We start from the raw sequence: 11,128 nt of genomic DNA, 5'->3' as shown, positions 1-11,128 counted from the left end.
AAGCAGCAGATAGGTCAAAGGGAATTTCATTGACCAGGCTTATGTTTGGCATCAACAGATAATCAGCCAAACAACCCACAGCAGATTTGGCATGTAGACATGAAGAATTTCACTAATAATTTTTTCTGTAGCCTAAATTATATTTTATATACATTTTCAGCACAAATTATATCACAATAGGGTCAATTAATGTAATGCATGTGTTTTACATTCATTATTGTTATTTTCATTTATTTATTTATTTTATTTGCACGCAACTAGTCAGAGTGCACAAGACTGATAGTACCAGTTTTGATCAGTTGGGGGCAGTAAAATGCCAGCGATGCATGTGCCCTTCTTCAATTTTGCGAAACGAAGAACAAACGCGCTGCCTGACTGACAGAAAATGGCTGCCTGGAAAATCGGGGATCATTTCTCAGCGCTCTAAGCACAGTTTCCTACGATTGAGCATGCACTGGTGCGTATAGCAGAAAAGCATAATGTTTAAAAAGGCGAAACGAGCCAATTTCCGACGGAGGAATGAGTCCGACGAGGAAGAGCAGTCGCAGGAGGAGGGTCTGCAGCCGCCGCTGGCGCCGACATCGTTCGGGCCTGTCGTGGAGGAAATCCCGTTTATGGAGACGTCCAGCCACAGCGTTAGCGCAGCACCTAGCATCACGGATAACCACCAAAGCAACGGCTTTCAGGCTAACGTCAACAGTGTGAAAGCTGTCAAGAAAGAAAAGAAAGGCAAAGATACGGCTGTGGTGCCAGGACCCACGAAAGTCAGTTTGCTGAGTTTCGACGATGAAGAAGGTACGTCAAGTTAACGTTAACTTGATAAACGAAAAGTTAAATTCACTAGCTGGTTAACGTTAGCTGAAGAAAACGTGTTGTCATGACAGGTTCGATTATTGACGCTTGTCTTTTTGTTATTGTTAAAGGATAAGGAACTCATTTATTATTTCATGGGCCATTATAAGCTAGATAAGTAGTTTCCTTGACGGGGAGTGACTCCCATGCCCTCCAGCTTATTACTTACCGCTCACTTTCTCGCATGACTTGTTCGTAAACAGAAGGATCCGAGGTGTTCAGAGTGAAGAAATCCAATCACAGCAAGAAGATTGTCAAACAATTGAAGAAAGAGTACAAGGAGGATTTGGAGAAGTCTGGCATCGTCAAACAGGAAATCAGATCAGGTGAGGTGTCCCACTGTCCACTGCAGTACATTACCTGTCATCTCTGCTGTCATGTTGGCGATATGAGACAATCTACCGAGCAGACATGTTCAACTTTTGTAACCCAATATGAGACAACACAAGGTTGAATTGAGGGAAATAATTTTAGTTTTGCAAAAAATGTACTTAAACTGTGACAGTGTGCCATATTTATATAGCAAATACTTCGTAGCACCTTGAAGGTAAAATGTTATTATGTATTTATACCACAAGATGGGGGTAAATCTCTGAGGATCATCATTAAAGTAGGGCAGAGCATTATGGACAAAATCAAACATCAGAATATTTTTGACCAAATACCTTGATATCGATATTGTGACAATATTGTAGGGATGACTATTGGTGCTGTCACAAAATATTTATACAATGAGATTTTTGATAATCATCAGTAACGTGGATATAATGACTAAGTGGGTAAAGGCAAGTAATAGAACAGTCTGGTATGTTCAGAAAATTACATCACTGTACTGTAATGCAGCCTTTAAAACCAGGAAAAGACAACACTTATGTTACATTACGATATCCAAAATCTAAGACAATATCTAGTCTCATATCACAATATTAATATAAAACCGATATATTGCCCAGCCCTACATTAAAGTAATAAATTATAGTTGTGTGGGCTTTCATCAAAAACAATATTTAACTATGATCTATAGGGAATATGATATGATATATTAGAATTATCAGTCAGCATTTTTGTTCAACAGGTAGACACTACATGAGACCCACTTGTTTTACCTGGCGGTACTTCCTCCAGAAGCCTGAAATTTGACCTACATGAAATGAAATACACCCACAAGATTCCATATATACCAATGCTATTGGGGTATCTGAATGGGGTAGTTGTTCCAGAAACCTGTATCATGGAGCACAAGATCACTCACCCTTCACCCATCTTTTGGTATCATCTGAATGTATATATTGTAAATGTGTAAATTTCTTATCCTCTCGACTTATCTTTTTCTGCATCTTGTTCTCGTAGATGCTCCACCTCAACCTTTGGTTTCCATCAAAGAGGAAGTTACCAGCAGAGCGGGTAGTGAACAGGGAGAGGAAGAAATGGAGGTGGACAGTGCTGATGAGCAGGAGGAAGAGGCGAGGAGTCAAGGTGGCCAGGCACAAGTCTCCAGGAGTAACAACACTGGAGCAACATTCAACACACTTTCCTCCCTCAGCACCCTGAGACCAGGTATTGAGCACTCTTTAAATTAAATGATTGTTCAGCACAGTACCAGTCAAAAGTTTGGACACACTTTTTCATTATAGGCAATGAGTAAGTGTGTCCAGACTTTTGACTGGTACTATATGTGGACTAATATCACTGACACAACCAGTCTGACACTCATGAATGCTCTTGCTGATAGAGCTGTACTTTTCCACAGTGTTATATAACAGGAAATATCAGTGTGTTTGGTTTTCTTTTTCGGTATGTGTACACACAAGTATGAGATCAAGACCTGTTTCTGTCTTACTCTAGGGGAGATTCCTGATGCAGCATTCATCCATGCTGCTAGAAAGCGGAGACAACTGGCTCGAGAGCAGGGGGGTGAAGCCCCTCTGGTAGAGACAGAAACCCCAAAGAAACGACTGGTACGAGAAGACCAAGACGCCAGTGATGATGAAGACGAGGAAGAGAAGAGGATCCGCTTCAGTGGAGTCAGAAACAAAAGCCAGAGGCAAAAGATAGCCGAGGAGATAGGTACCTTTTTAAAAAAAGAAAAAGAAAAAAAAGTTCATTTACTACTGTTCTCAATGAGTTCTCATGAAGACATGAATATCCCCATCACATGTACAGGTATCGAGGGTAGTGACGATGAGGCACTGGATGCAGGTCAGGATGAAGAGGTTAGCCGCTGGGAGCAGGAGCAGATTCGGAAAGGAATCAGCATACCACAGGTAAGCTGGAACAAATATGTAAAATATTTTACCTTCCTGAATGACTCCTGAACTTGAATAATGTATATTTTCTCTAATTTTCTGATTGTTTATCCTGCAGTGCTGCTGTTCTTTTATTTTATAAAAAGCTGGGATTTAATTAAGTGCGAAAGCTTATTATCATTATTACGAAATGTATTGATTAAACGATGAGTTGATCAACAGAGTCGTCGACAATTTTGATAATCGATTCATCTTCATGAGAGCTATAAGATTAGTTGCCCACTATTAAAGTAATTGCCAACTATTTTGATAATCGATTGTTTCAAGTCTTTTTTTTTTTTTTAAAAAGACCAAATTCTGTGATTCCAGCTTCTCAAAGGTGAATATTTACTGGTTTCTGTGACTGTCTTTTTGGGTTTTGGACTGTTGTGGATTAAACAAGACATTTGAGGAAACTGAGACATTTTCTGACATTTTATAGACCAAACAATTAATCAATTAATCAAGAAAATAATCAACAGATTAATTGATAATTAAAATAATCCTTAGTTGCAACTCTAACTTTGATTTATTAGGGAAAAAAAGCCACATATTTGCTGGTTCTAGTTTTGCATATGTAAAGATTTGCTGCTGTTCTTTGTTTTTATATCACTGTGTATTGAATAGCTTTTGGTTTGGGACTTTTGGTCACACACCACAGTTAATCTGAATACCTCACCTACAGCCCTGGAAAGTTGTGATGGGCATTTCTCACAATGCCTGTGTATTTTGTACACTAATCTAGAGACAATTGATCCAAAAAAAATGACTGACAGGTTAATTGATAATGCAAATAACCATTAGTTGCATTCCTAATGAATTGGTAGTAGGAAGCAGCAGTGCTATTAGTCACAGTAGTAAAGCAATATGTGTTCTTATCTCTAATGACCAGGTCCAAAGCAACCAGCCAGAGGACAACACAGCCTACTATCAGAACAGCTATGAGAGCCAGCCCTATGGCTCGTCCTACAGCATGCCCTTCACCTACAGTACTGTAGCCCCACAGACTGGCAAGCCAACTGGCCGAACAGACAATGGCTCTGTTCACTACGGGGCTTCTATTAGTGACCTAACCCCAATATCCATTGATCTGGTAAAGAAACGCCTGCAGGATAGGTAGGTAAAGTGGAAGACTGCACTCTAATGTCAGTCTCCAGTTCAGCTGCTGCCTTCTCTGTGTGCTGTGGTCTTGAAGATCCAGCAAAGCTACCTACAGATCTAATGGGCCAGAGAGGGAATTCCTGGGTCAGGAACGGGGGTTTACATTAGTCCTCCTAATTATAACTTCTGTATAACCATGAGTGCAGTATTTCAGCCCCTTGTGTCTGTATTAATTTGATGGGTGCACTCTAAAGCAGTTGCTCATTGTATATCAGCAATTAAGATTAGACTAAATGCCTTGTTAGTGCACGACCCCATCCAAAGTCATCCTTATCGTCTTTCCCTGTATGCCATGTGTCTGTAGGCTCAGCCAAATGCACGCAGGCCACAACGCAAACGCCAAACGCTACAAACGGATCGACGAAGACCTAGCTGCCTCCGAGAGCACCATACAGCAGCTGGAGGGCTCGTCCAATGACAATGCAGATCAATATAAATTCTTGCAAGAGATGCGAGGGTATGTTGGAGACTTGCTTGAGTGTTTCAGTGAAAAGGTAAGGGAGAATTTATCTGCTGTCTGATTAGCTGTTTTTCTGTTTTGTGTCTTTGTGATCTCTGACCACATAATGAGGTTTTTGAAGGGATAGAATCTAATAAACATCTAATGAAGCATTAACTGAGAGTCGTAGAAGAAAATTTCTAGTGTTTTCATTTAGTTCGTTTCATAAGATACTATTGTTAATCTTAATTGATAGTGCTGACAAGCCAGTGTGACTGCAAAAGTCACTTGGAGCACATCTATTTCACAGCTGCTTTCTTTTTTGTCAGAATAATAACTTAACATCTATTATCTTAGCGCCACATTTTTGCTAATGGTCTTTACACTCATTATAAGATGAGTTTGAGCTGTAAAAACCTACATAGTGACATAGCCTAGTGCCTGTGCAACGAGTCTCGTCTTAACAAAGGGGATGAGTCCAACTTGGTAATACATAATTAAAAAATGTCTCTGACACTAAATATATTTTTTGTAAACCCATAGCTGTTTATGAAATGCATGTCTTAAACAAAAGAATTTAGTCTTGGTCCTGCAGCAGCAGAGCAGCAACTACATGGAGGCGAGGGGAGAGAACTGGCCTGCCAACTGCCAACATGTGTTTTCTGAACTACGTTAATGTCTTTTTCAACCCTATTAGGAGACTCTCAGTGCACAAAACATAGTGATGGAACGGGACACTAATCAACCATTATCAGCATGACTTAGTATAAAGTAAACATCAAGGCTGGAACTGTATATTGTCAGTGTTGGGTAAAACTCTTTAACTCTCTTACATTTGTGATTTTTAATGTAATATCTCCATAAGGCAGTTAACTATGCCTTTTGACTTCATCAATATTTTCAGCTTACAGCATTGGCTGACTTTAAGTCCATAGCGTCCAAACTTTCAAGGAAATATGATGTTTCAGAGATACCAAGTTTTCACTTAACACTGGTGATATCTTGGTTCCAGTATTTTATTGTCCATCATGCTCATCTTCTCCCTCCAGCAAGACATCCCTGTGACTCGGAACCCTGCTTTTGTTTGGGTCAGAGGTCACAGAAGGCATCATATCTTTCAGGTGCCTGCTGTCCTGGAGCTGGAGGCTGCCATGCACCAGTTACTAAGGCAACGGGCCTCACGACTTGTCCAGAGAAGACAGGATGATATTAAAGATGAATCGTCGGAGTTTGCAAGCCTTTCAAGTCAGTCCATCTTGAAGGTTTTTATGATTTATTTGAACGGCCTCGTTAGTTCTCTGTGGTGTGAGTGTTGGTGTGTGCTGTTGGCATTTGTGTTTCCCCAATACACCCTCTTACGTTTCCCTCATGAGCGTGACTAAAGGTTGATTGAGGTTTGATCTCGAGTGAGTGAGCATGTACGTACACGGAAAATGTTTTATTGGAGGAGCTGTTTCGGCTACTCTTTAATGGCTGAGTCTCGCAGCCATGGGTGGTTGTAACGCAGTTCAGGTGACAATGAGTCACTAAAAAAAAAAAAGATGACAAAAGAATGATCTCTTAGTGACTTGTCATCTGTCACTTTCACTGTAACATGTAGGGAGTTGCAGCCAGGTAAGTGACTAGAAAATGAATGATGCCTCAAAATTATTTGTAACAAATATGATGTCTTATTGCTGGGAGTATCTAATAAATTAGGAGGTGCGGGTCAACGTTTTAACATATTTTGTAAGTTTAAAAGTTTCATTTTTGTCTACTATTTTGCCTGTTACATCTTATTTATTTTAAGCACTTTGGATTATTACATTTTTAGTACTCTTTGTGTTGTGTGAGATGTTAAGTGCCCAGAACAAGTATGAGGTTATGGGTTGTCTCAGCTTTTCATGACTGGCTCTAACATGGCTCCTGTCTCTTGCAGATAAAGCTGTCATGGCTCCTAATCTAGACTCATTTGGTCGAGACCGTGCAGCGTACCAAGAGCACAGTCGTCAGAGGAGGATAGCAGAAAGAGAGGCACGACGGTATGATGCACACTGAAACACATTTTTAGAATAGTTCCCAGTAAACAAATGTATGTGATGTTTCTAGGTTACAGGCTCTTTTAGTAAATACCTCAGACTAAGAAAATGCCAAAAGCTTTATCTGAGCTTTGCTCTGTCTTCTTTTACTCTAAAAAATACAGGTTTGTAAAGCATAGGTTTGCCCTGCAAGAGCTCCTAAAGTTCTGTCTTTTAGGTAGTCGATTAAGTGCCAAGCTGGTTACAGTTAGACATATTCTTTCTGTCTTTGTTTTTAACTGTCTTGCCTTTTGTGTTTGCGGCTGAGTGCAGAACTCGACGGCGTCAAGCTAGGGAGCAGAACGGAAAGAGGGCTGAGCATAAAGAAGGCTTATCATCTGATGATGAGGAGACCTCTACCGACATCACCAGCTTCAACATGGAGAGAGGTACATCATTTAATTCCTTCAGAACTACAGTATGAACCACTATTAACACTAATAAGACATTGTTTCGCTCATGTCTAACTGAAGCCTTTCGTCCCATCCAGACCGTATCATCAGGGAATGTAAGAAAGTATTTGAGGACGTGGTGGAGGACTTTCACTCTCTTGACTGCATCAAATCCCATTTCGAAGTGTGGAGGAGAGATTATGCAGACTGCTACAGAGATGCTTACATAGGCCTCTGTCTGCCCAAACTCTTTAACCCCTTGGTCCGTCTGCAGCTGATTACATGGAACCCCCTCGAGGTAAGGCATGTTACATTTGCCTTTTTAGAAATGGGATGGAGAAAAAAAATCTGAAATCTGTTTGTTTTTCACGCCTGTCCAGGCACAGTGTGCAAACTTTGAGTACATGCTCTGGTTTGAGTCACTGCTATTTTACGGCTTCGAGGAGCACAGCACGTTGCAGAGAGGAGATGGGGATATCGGTTTGCTGCCCGCTATTGTGGAGAAGGTCATCATCTCCAAACTGACAGGTATAGAAACACACACACACAGCTGCACCTACAATACTAAGAAATGTTTGCTTGGCATAATGATGCAGGCCTCAAAACAAAGTATGTCATCTGTATTTATGTGTTGATTTTGTCAGTATTGGCAGAGCAAGTGTGGGATCCGCTGTCAAGCAGTCAGACAACCAGGCTGGTGGGCTTCATTCTCACACTAATGAAAGGTTACCCCACAGTGCTGCACGGAGACAACCAATACACACAGGTACCAATCCTCTCTCTCTCTACATGCCTCCATGCAAACAATGTACCTCCTTTGCAAAATAATAGGTTACTTTTGTTCTTGTGTTTATTATTTTAGAATTATTGTCAAGATTTCCCTTTTATTGTTTTCCTCTATCAGGCGCTTTTGAAAACAGTCGTCTTACGGACCAGGCGGACTCTGGATGAAGACGTCTTCCTACCACTCTACCCCAAAAAGTGTGTTACACAATTGTTTTGAGAGTAGTCCAGTTTTGATTTCTTCAATCTGTATGATAGACACTTGATAGCTTATTAAAAGTGTGTTTTTGCTTTTGTTCAGTGTGTTGGAGAACAAAAATTCCGGGCCCTACTTATTCTACCAGAGGCAATTCTGGTCCTGTGTGAAGGTATGTACAAAAGTGGAGCAAAGGCGGCGTTGGTTTTTAGATTAATTCAGCCATCTAGACACCGATTATACTAACAGTCACCTTAACATGAAAGTCGCAAGTGATCATTGTAGGTCACGACATATTTAAAGTAGGCAATGAAGGGCTTATGATGATCTGTTTGTGATATAGTTTGTACAGTAACCTCTGAGGGCAACATTTACACCAGTAGCAGCTAATAGAACTACTCGGATATTGACAGTTTATGCTGCTGTGTGATTCTCCTGGTCTCTATGGGTCTAACTGTTGTCGTCTCTGTGCATAGCTGCTGGGCAACATCCTGCAGTGGGAAGGTATCCTATCCAGTTCCTGCCTAAGGGACCTGGCTTTAGACAGCACTCTCAATAGATACATCCTCTCTGCACTGCAGACCACAGATACTAATGAGGACAATGTTCATAAGTGCCAGAAGGTAGGAGACACACTTCTTTTTTTTTTTCTTTTTTTTTTTTTTGCTATTTCACAAGTATTGATTCCTAAACTTCACTTCTTGGCATATGAATGAAGACAATTTGCCATATTTCATGTAGAAGTGGATGGTTTGACTTCAGTTGGTGTGTTTTGTTTCCTTTTTTGTGTTGCAAACAAGCATTGTGAACCAAACCTAATGGCAAATGTACATCCTGGCAAATACCATTCTCAGCATAACACTCGACACACCCCTCTTTTGCTCACATGCGACAAGCAGCGTGACATGTGAGCAAGTCCTGGGAAAAGAGGGAGCCACGCCCATTGTCATATCTCCACCTTACATAAACATAGTTTTGATTTATTGATATTAAGGGATTTTCATGGTTAATTACAATTTGAAAAGGTGGCACAGATTGCATGAGGGCAAATATGATTAGATGACACACTGTTGTCACATTTTAAAGTATATGACACCTGATTTATCAGTTAAGTGAATGAATAGTGCAATTGAATGTGGTCAAGTCTCTTCCCAATAAGTTCACAGGTTTAGTCTTTAGGGAAAATCATACTTTATAAAAACTTAAGCTTTTAAAAGCCTGAATGTAATAAGTAAGGTTACATTGGGTTAGTCATAGTCACACCACCAGCCCCCACAGTATTTATATAAAACTTAATTTAGTTAATAGTATATGATTTGCGTCTTACGTGTAAAAATAGATCTGATTTTTTGCCCAACTCAGCCATGGAAACTGGCTCTTCTCCCGGATCTGCCAATTTGATGAGAGGTGCTTGTAATTTATCAAGAAGCCTCTCAGGTCACGTCAGTGTGACCTAGCTGCTTGCCATTTCTCTGTGTCTTTATTACAGCTGGCAGCTTTAACTTGACAAACAAGCCCGCTCAGTTGATCAACGTCAGCCATTTGTGACTCACTAAACAGGGTGATGAAGAGCTAGTATTTAAGTCTTCCTTGTCCTGTCTTGTGTACCTTTTTCAGGTGGTGGAGTGTTTGCCAGTGCAGTGGTTCTCTGGGCTGAAGGGCCAGCAGACGTTGCCTCAGTTGGAGCCACTCTGTCGCTACCTGACCCACCTGGCCAGCTCATTGCACCGTAGCAGCATGGGCGTGTCTGATATCGAGCGGCGCACGGCCAAGTAAGAGGCCCTACTACGCTCTGAATGTATAGCTTTAGAGGGTTTATCTGTCTACATTGGGGAACTTAAATGTATTTGTAGCTCCATCTGCTGGAATAGAAGAGACACTGCACAGTTAGGCCTGTTTTATCTCATTACATAATAGCAATTTACTCAGTAGTGTTCCTGGGTGACTCCTTTTTAAACTGTGTTGTGATAATATGGTGGTGTGTCCATTCTGCTTCTAATGTAACACATTTCTGCCAACAGGGAGCAAATCAAAGAGGTTGTGAAGATGTTGGGCCACATGAATGCCCTGGACCACATCATCAGTGTGGCAGCAGAGCATGGCATTAAAGACATGAAGCCTCTTCTGGAAGCCAAGTCGTAGAAGAAGACATGACATCAACAATTTTTCATTCATCTTTTGTTGTGTTCAGCACATTTGAAGCTGATGGGAAATTGGATTCCTGGAAAAAAAAAGTGTGCATAACAGATTAAAAATAAAAGTCAGCAATTGTTACATTGAGTCAAAAGAGAAGGTAAAAAAAAACAACTTTGGTGTAAATATTGTGAATAATGTATAGAATGGTGTTCTCATACATCTATCAACACAAGACTGATCCTGAAATTAGCCTTGTATTGTCAGCTCAAACAGACTATTCAGTTATACTACATGCTGGCAATATTTTAAATGCATAATTTATAAGGAATTAACATTTGCTGACATGGATTACTGATAGCTGTTTGGAAAACATCTCATCTCTAAATTGACACCTGTCTGTAAAAACTTAACCACCTCATTTCTCTCACATCCTCCTCTTTTCCATATGTGCCAAAAGAACTTTCTTGCTGGCCAAAAGGTAGAAATTGCACACTGGTAAAGACAGACGACTAACTTGTCGCCCAACGCAGTCTGTGAGGCACTTGATATGGTTGTTGTGTTTCAATCCCCACTTCATTTTACAAATGTCACCTGTGGACTGCCCTGATGACCATACCAGAGCTGAGTGCTTTGTATTCCTATTTGTAAGACTTTTGTTTTAGTATTTTATTTGCCTGTGAATAAAATAGAAATTTGAAAGATGCTTGTTTTATTGCCATGAAATAACAATCTACAATCAATTTCGAGTTAAAGTTTTTAAAGACTCCAATCTGTCCGATCTTTTTTTCAATTTCCAATTGAGCTAACACTGATTTTTTTTTTTTTTT

The 11,128-nt window shown here is 40.3% G+C and overlaps 1 protein-coding gene across 1 annotated transcript; it reads left to right on the top strand.

Moving 5' to 3' along the window:
- Positions 1-346: 346 nt before the first annotated feature.
- On the top strand, positions 347-11,000 carry paxbp1 (PAX3 and PAX7 binding protein 1). Its single transcript, XM_042431693.1, has 18 exons — positions 347-795; positions 1,056-1,178; positions 2,203-2,409; positions 2,698-2,919; positions 3,016-3,116; positions 4,030-4,253; positions 4,603-4,792; positions 5,859-5,982; positions 6,656-6,758; positions 7,068-7,183; positions 7,285-7,484; positions 7,567-7,714; positions 7,831-7,952; positions 8,091-8,167; positions 8,271-8,337; positions 8,642-8,788; positions 9,783-9,937; positions 10,187-11,000. Exons 1-18 carry the CDS (start codon positions 480-482, stop codon positions 10,305-10,307), a joined length of 2,763 nt encoding a protein of 920 aa, XP_042287627.1. The 5' UTR covers positions 347-479; the 3' UTR covers positions 10,308-11,000.
- The last annotated feature ends 128 nt before the right edge of the window (positions 11,001-11,128 follow it).

Source organism: Thunnus maccoyii, chromosome 13 (assembly GCF_910596095.1).
Source record: "Thunnus maccoyii chromosome 13, fThuMac1.1, whole genome shotgun sequence".
Lineage (NCBI taxonomy): Eukaryota > Metazoa > Chordata > Actinopteri > Scombriformes > Scombridae > Thunnus > Thunnus maccoyii.
Note: the sequence above shows the minus strand (reverse complement) of the source record. Positions and strands in the feature narration are given on the sequence as shown.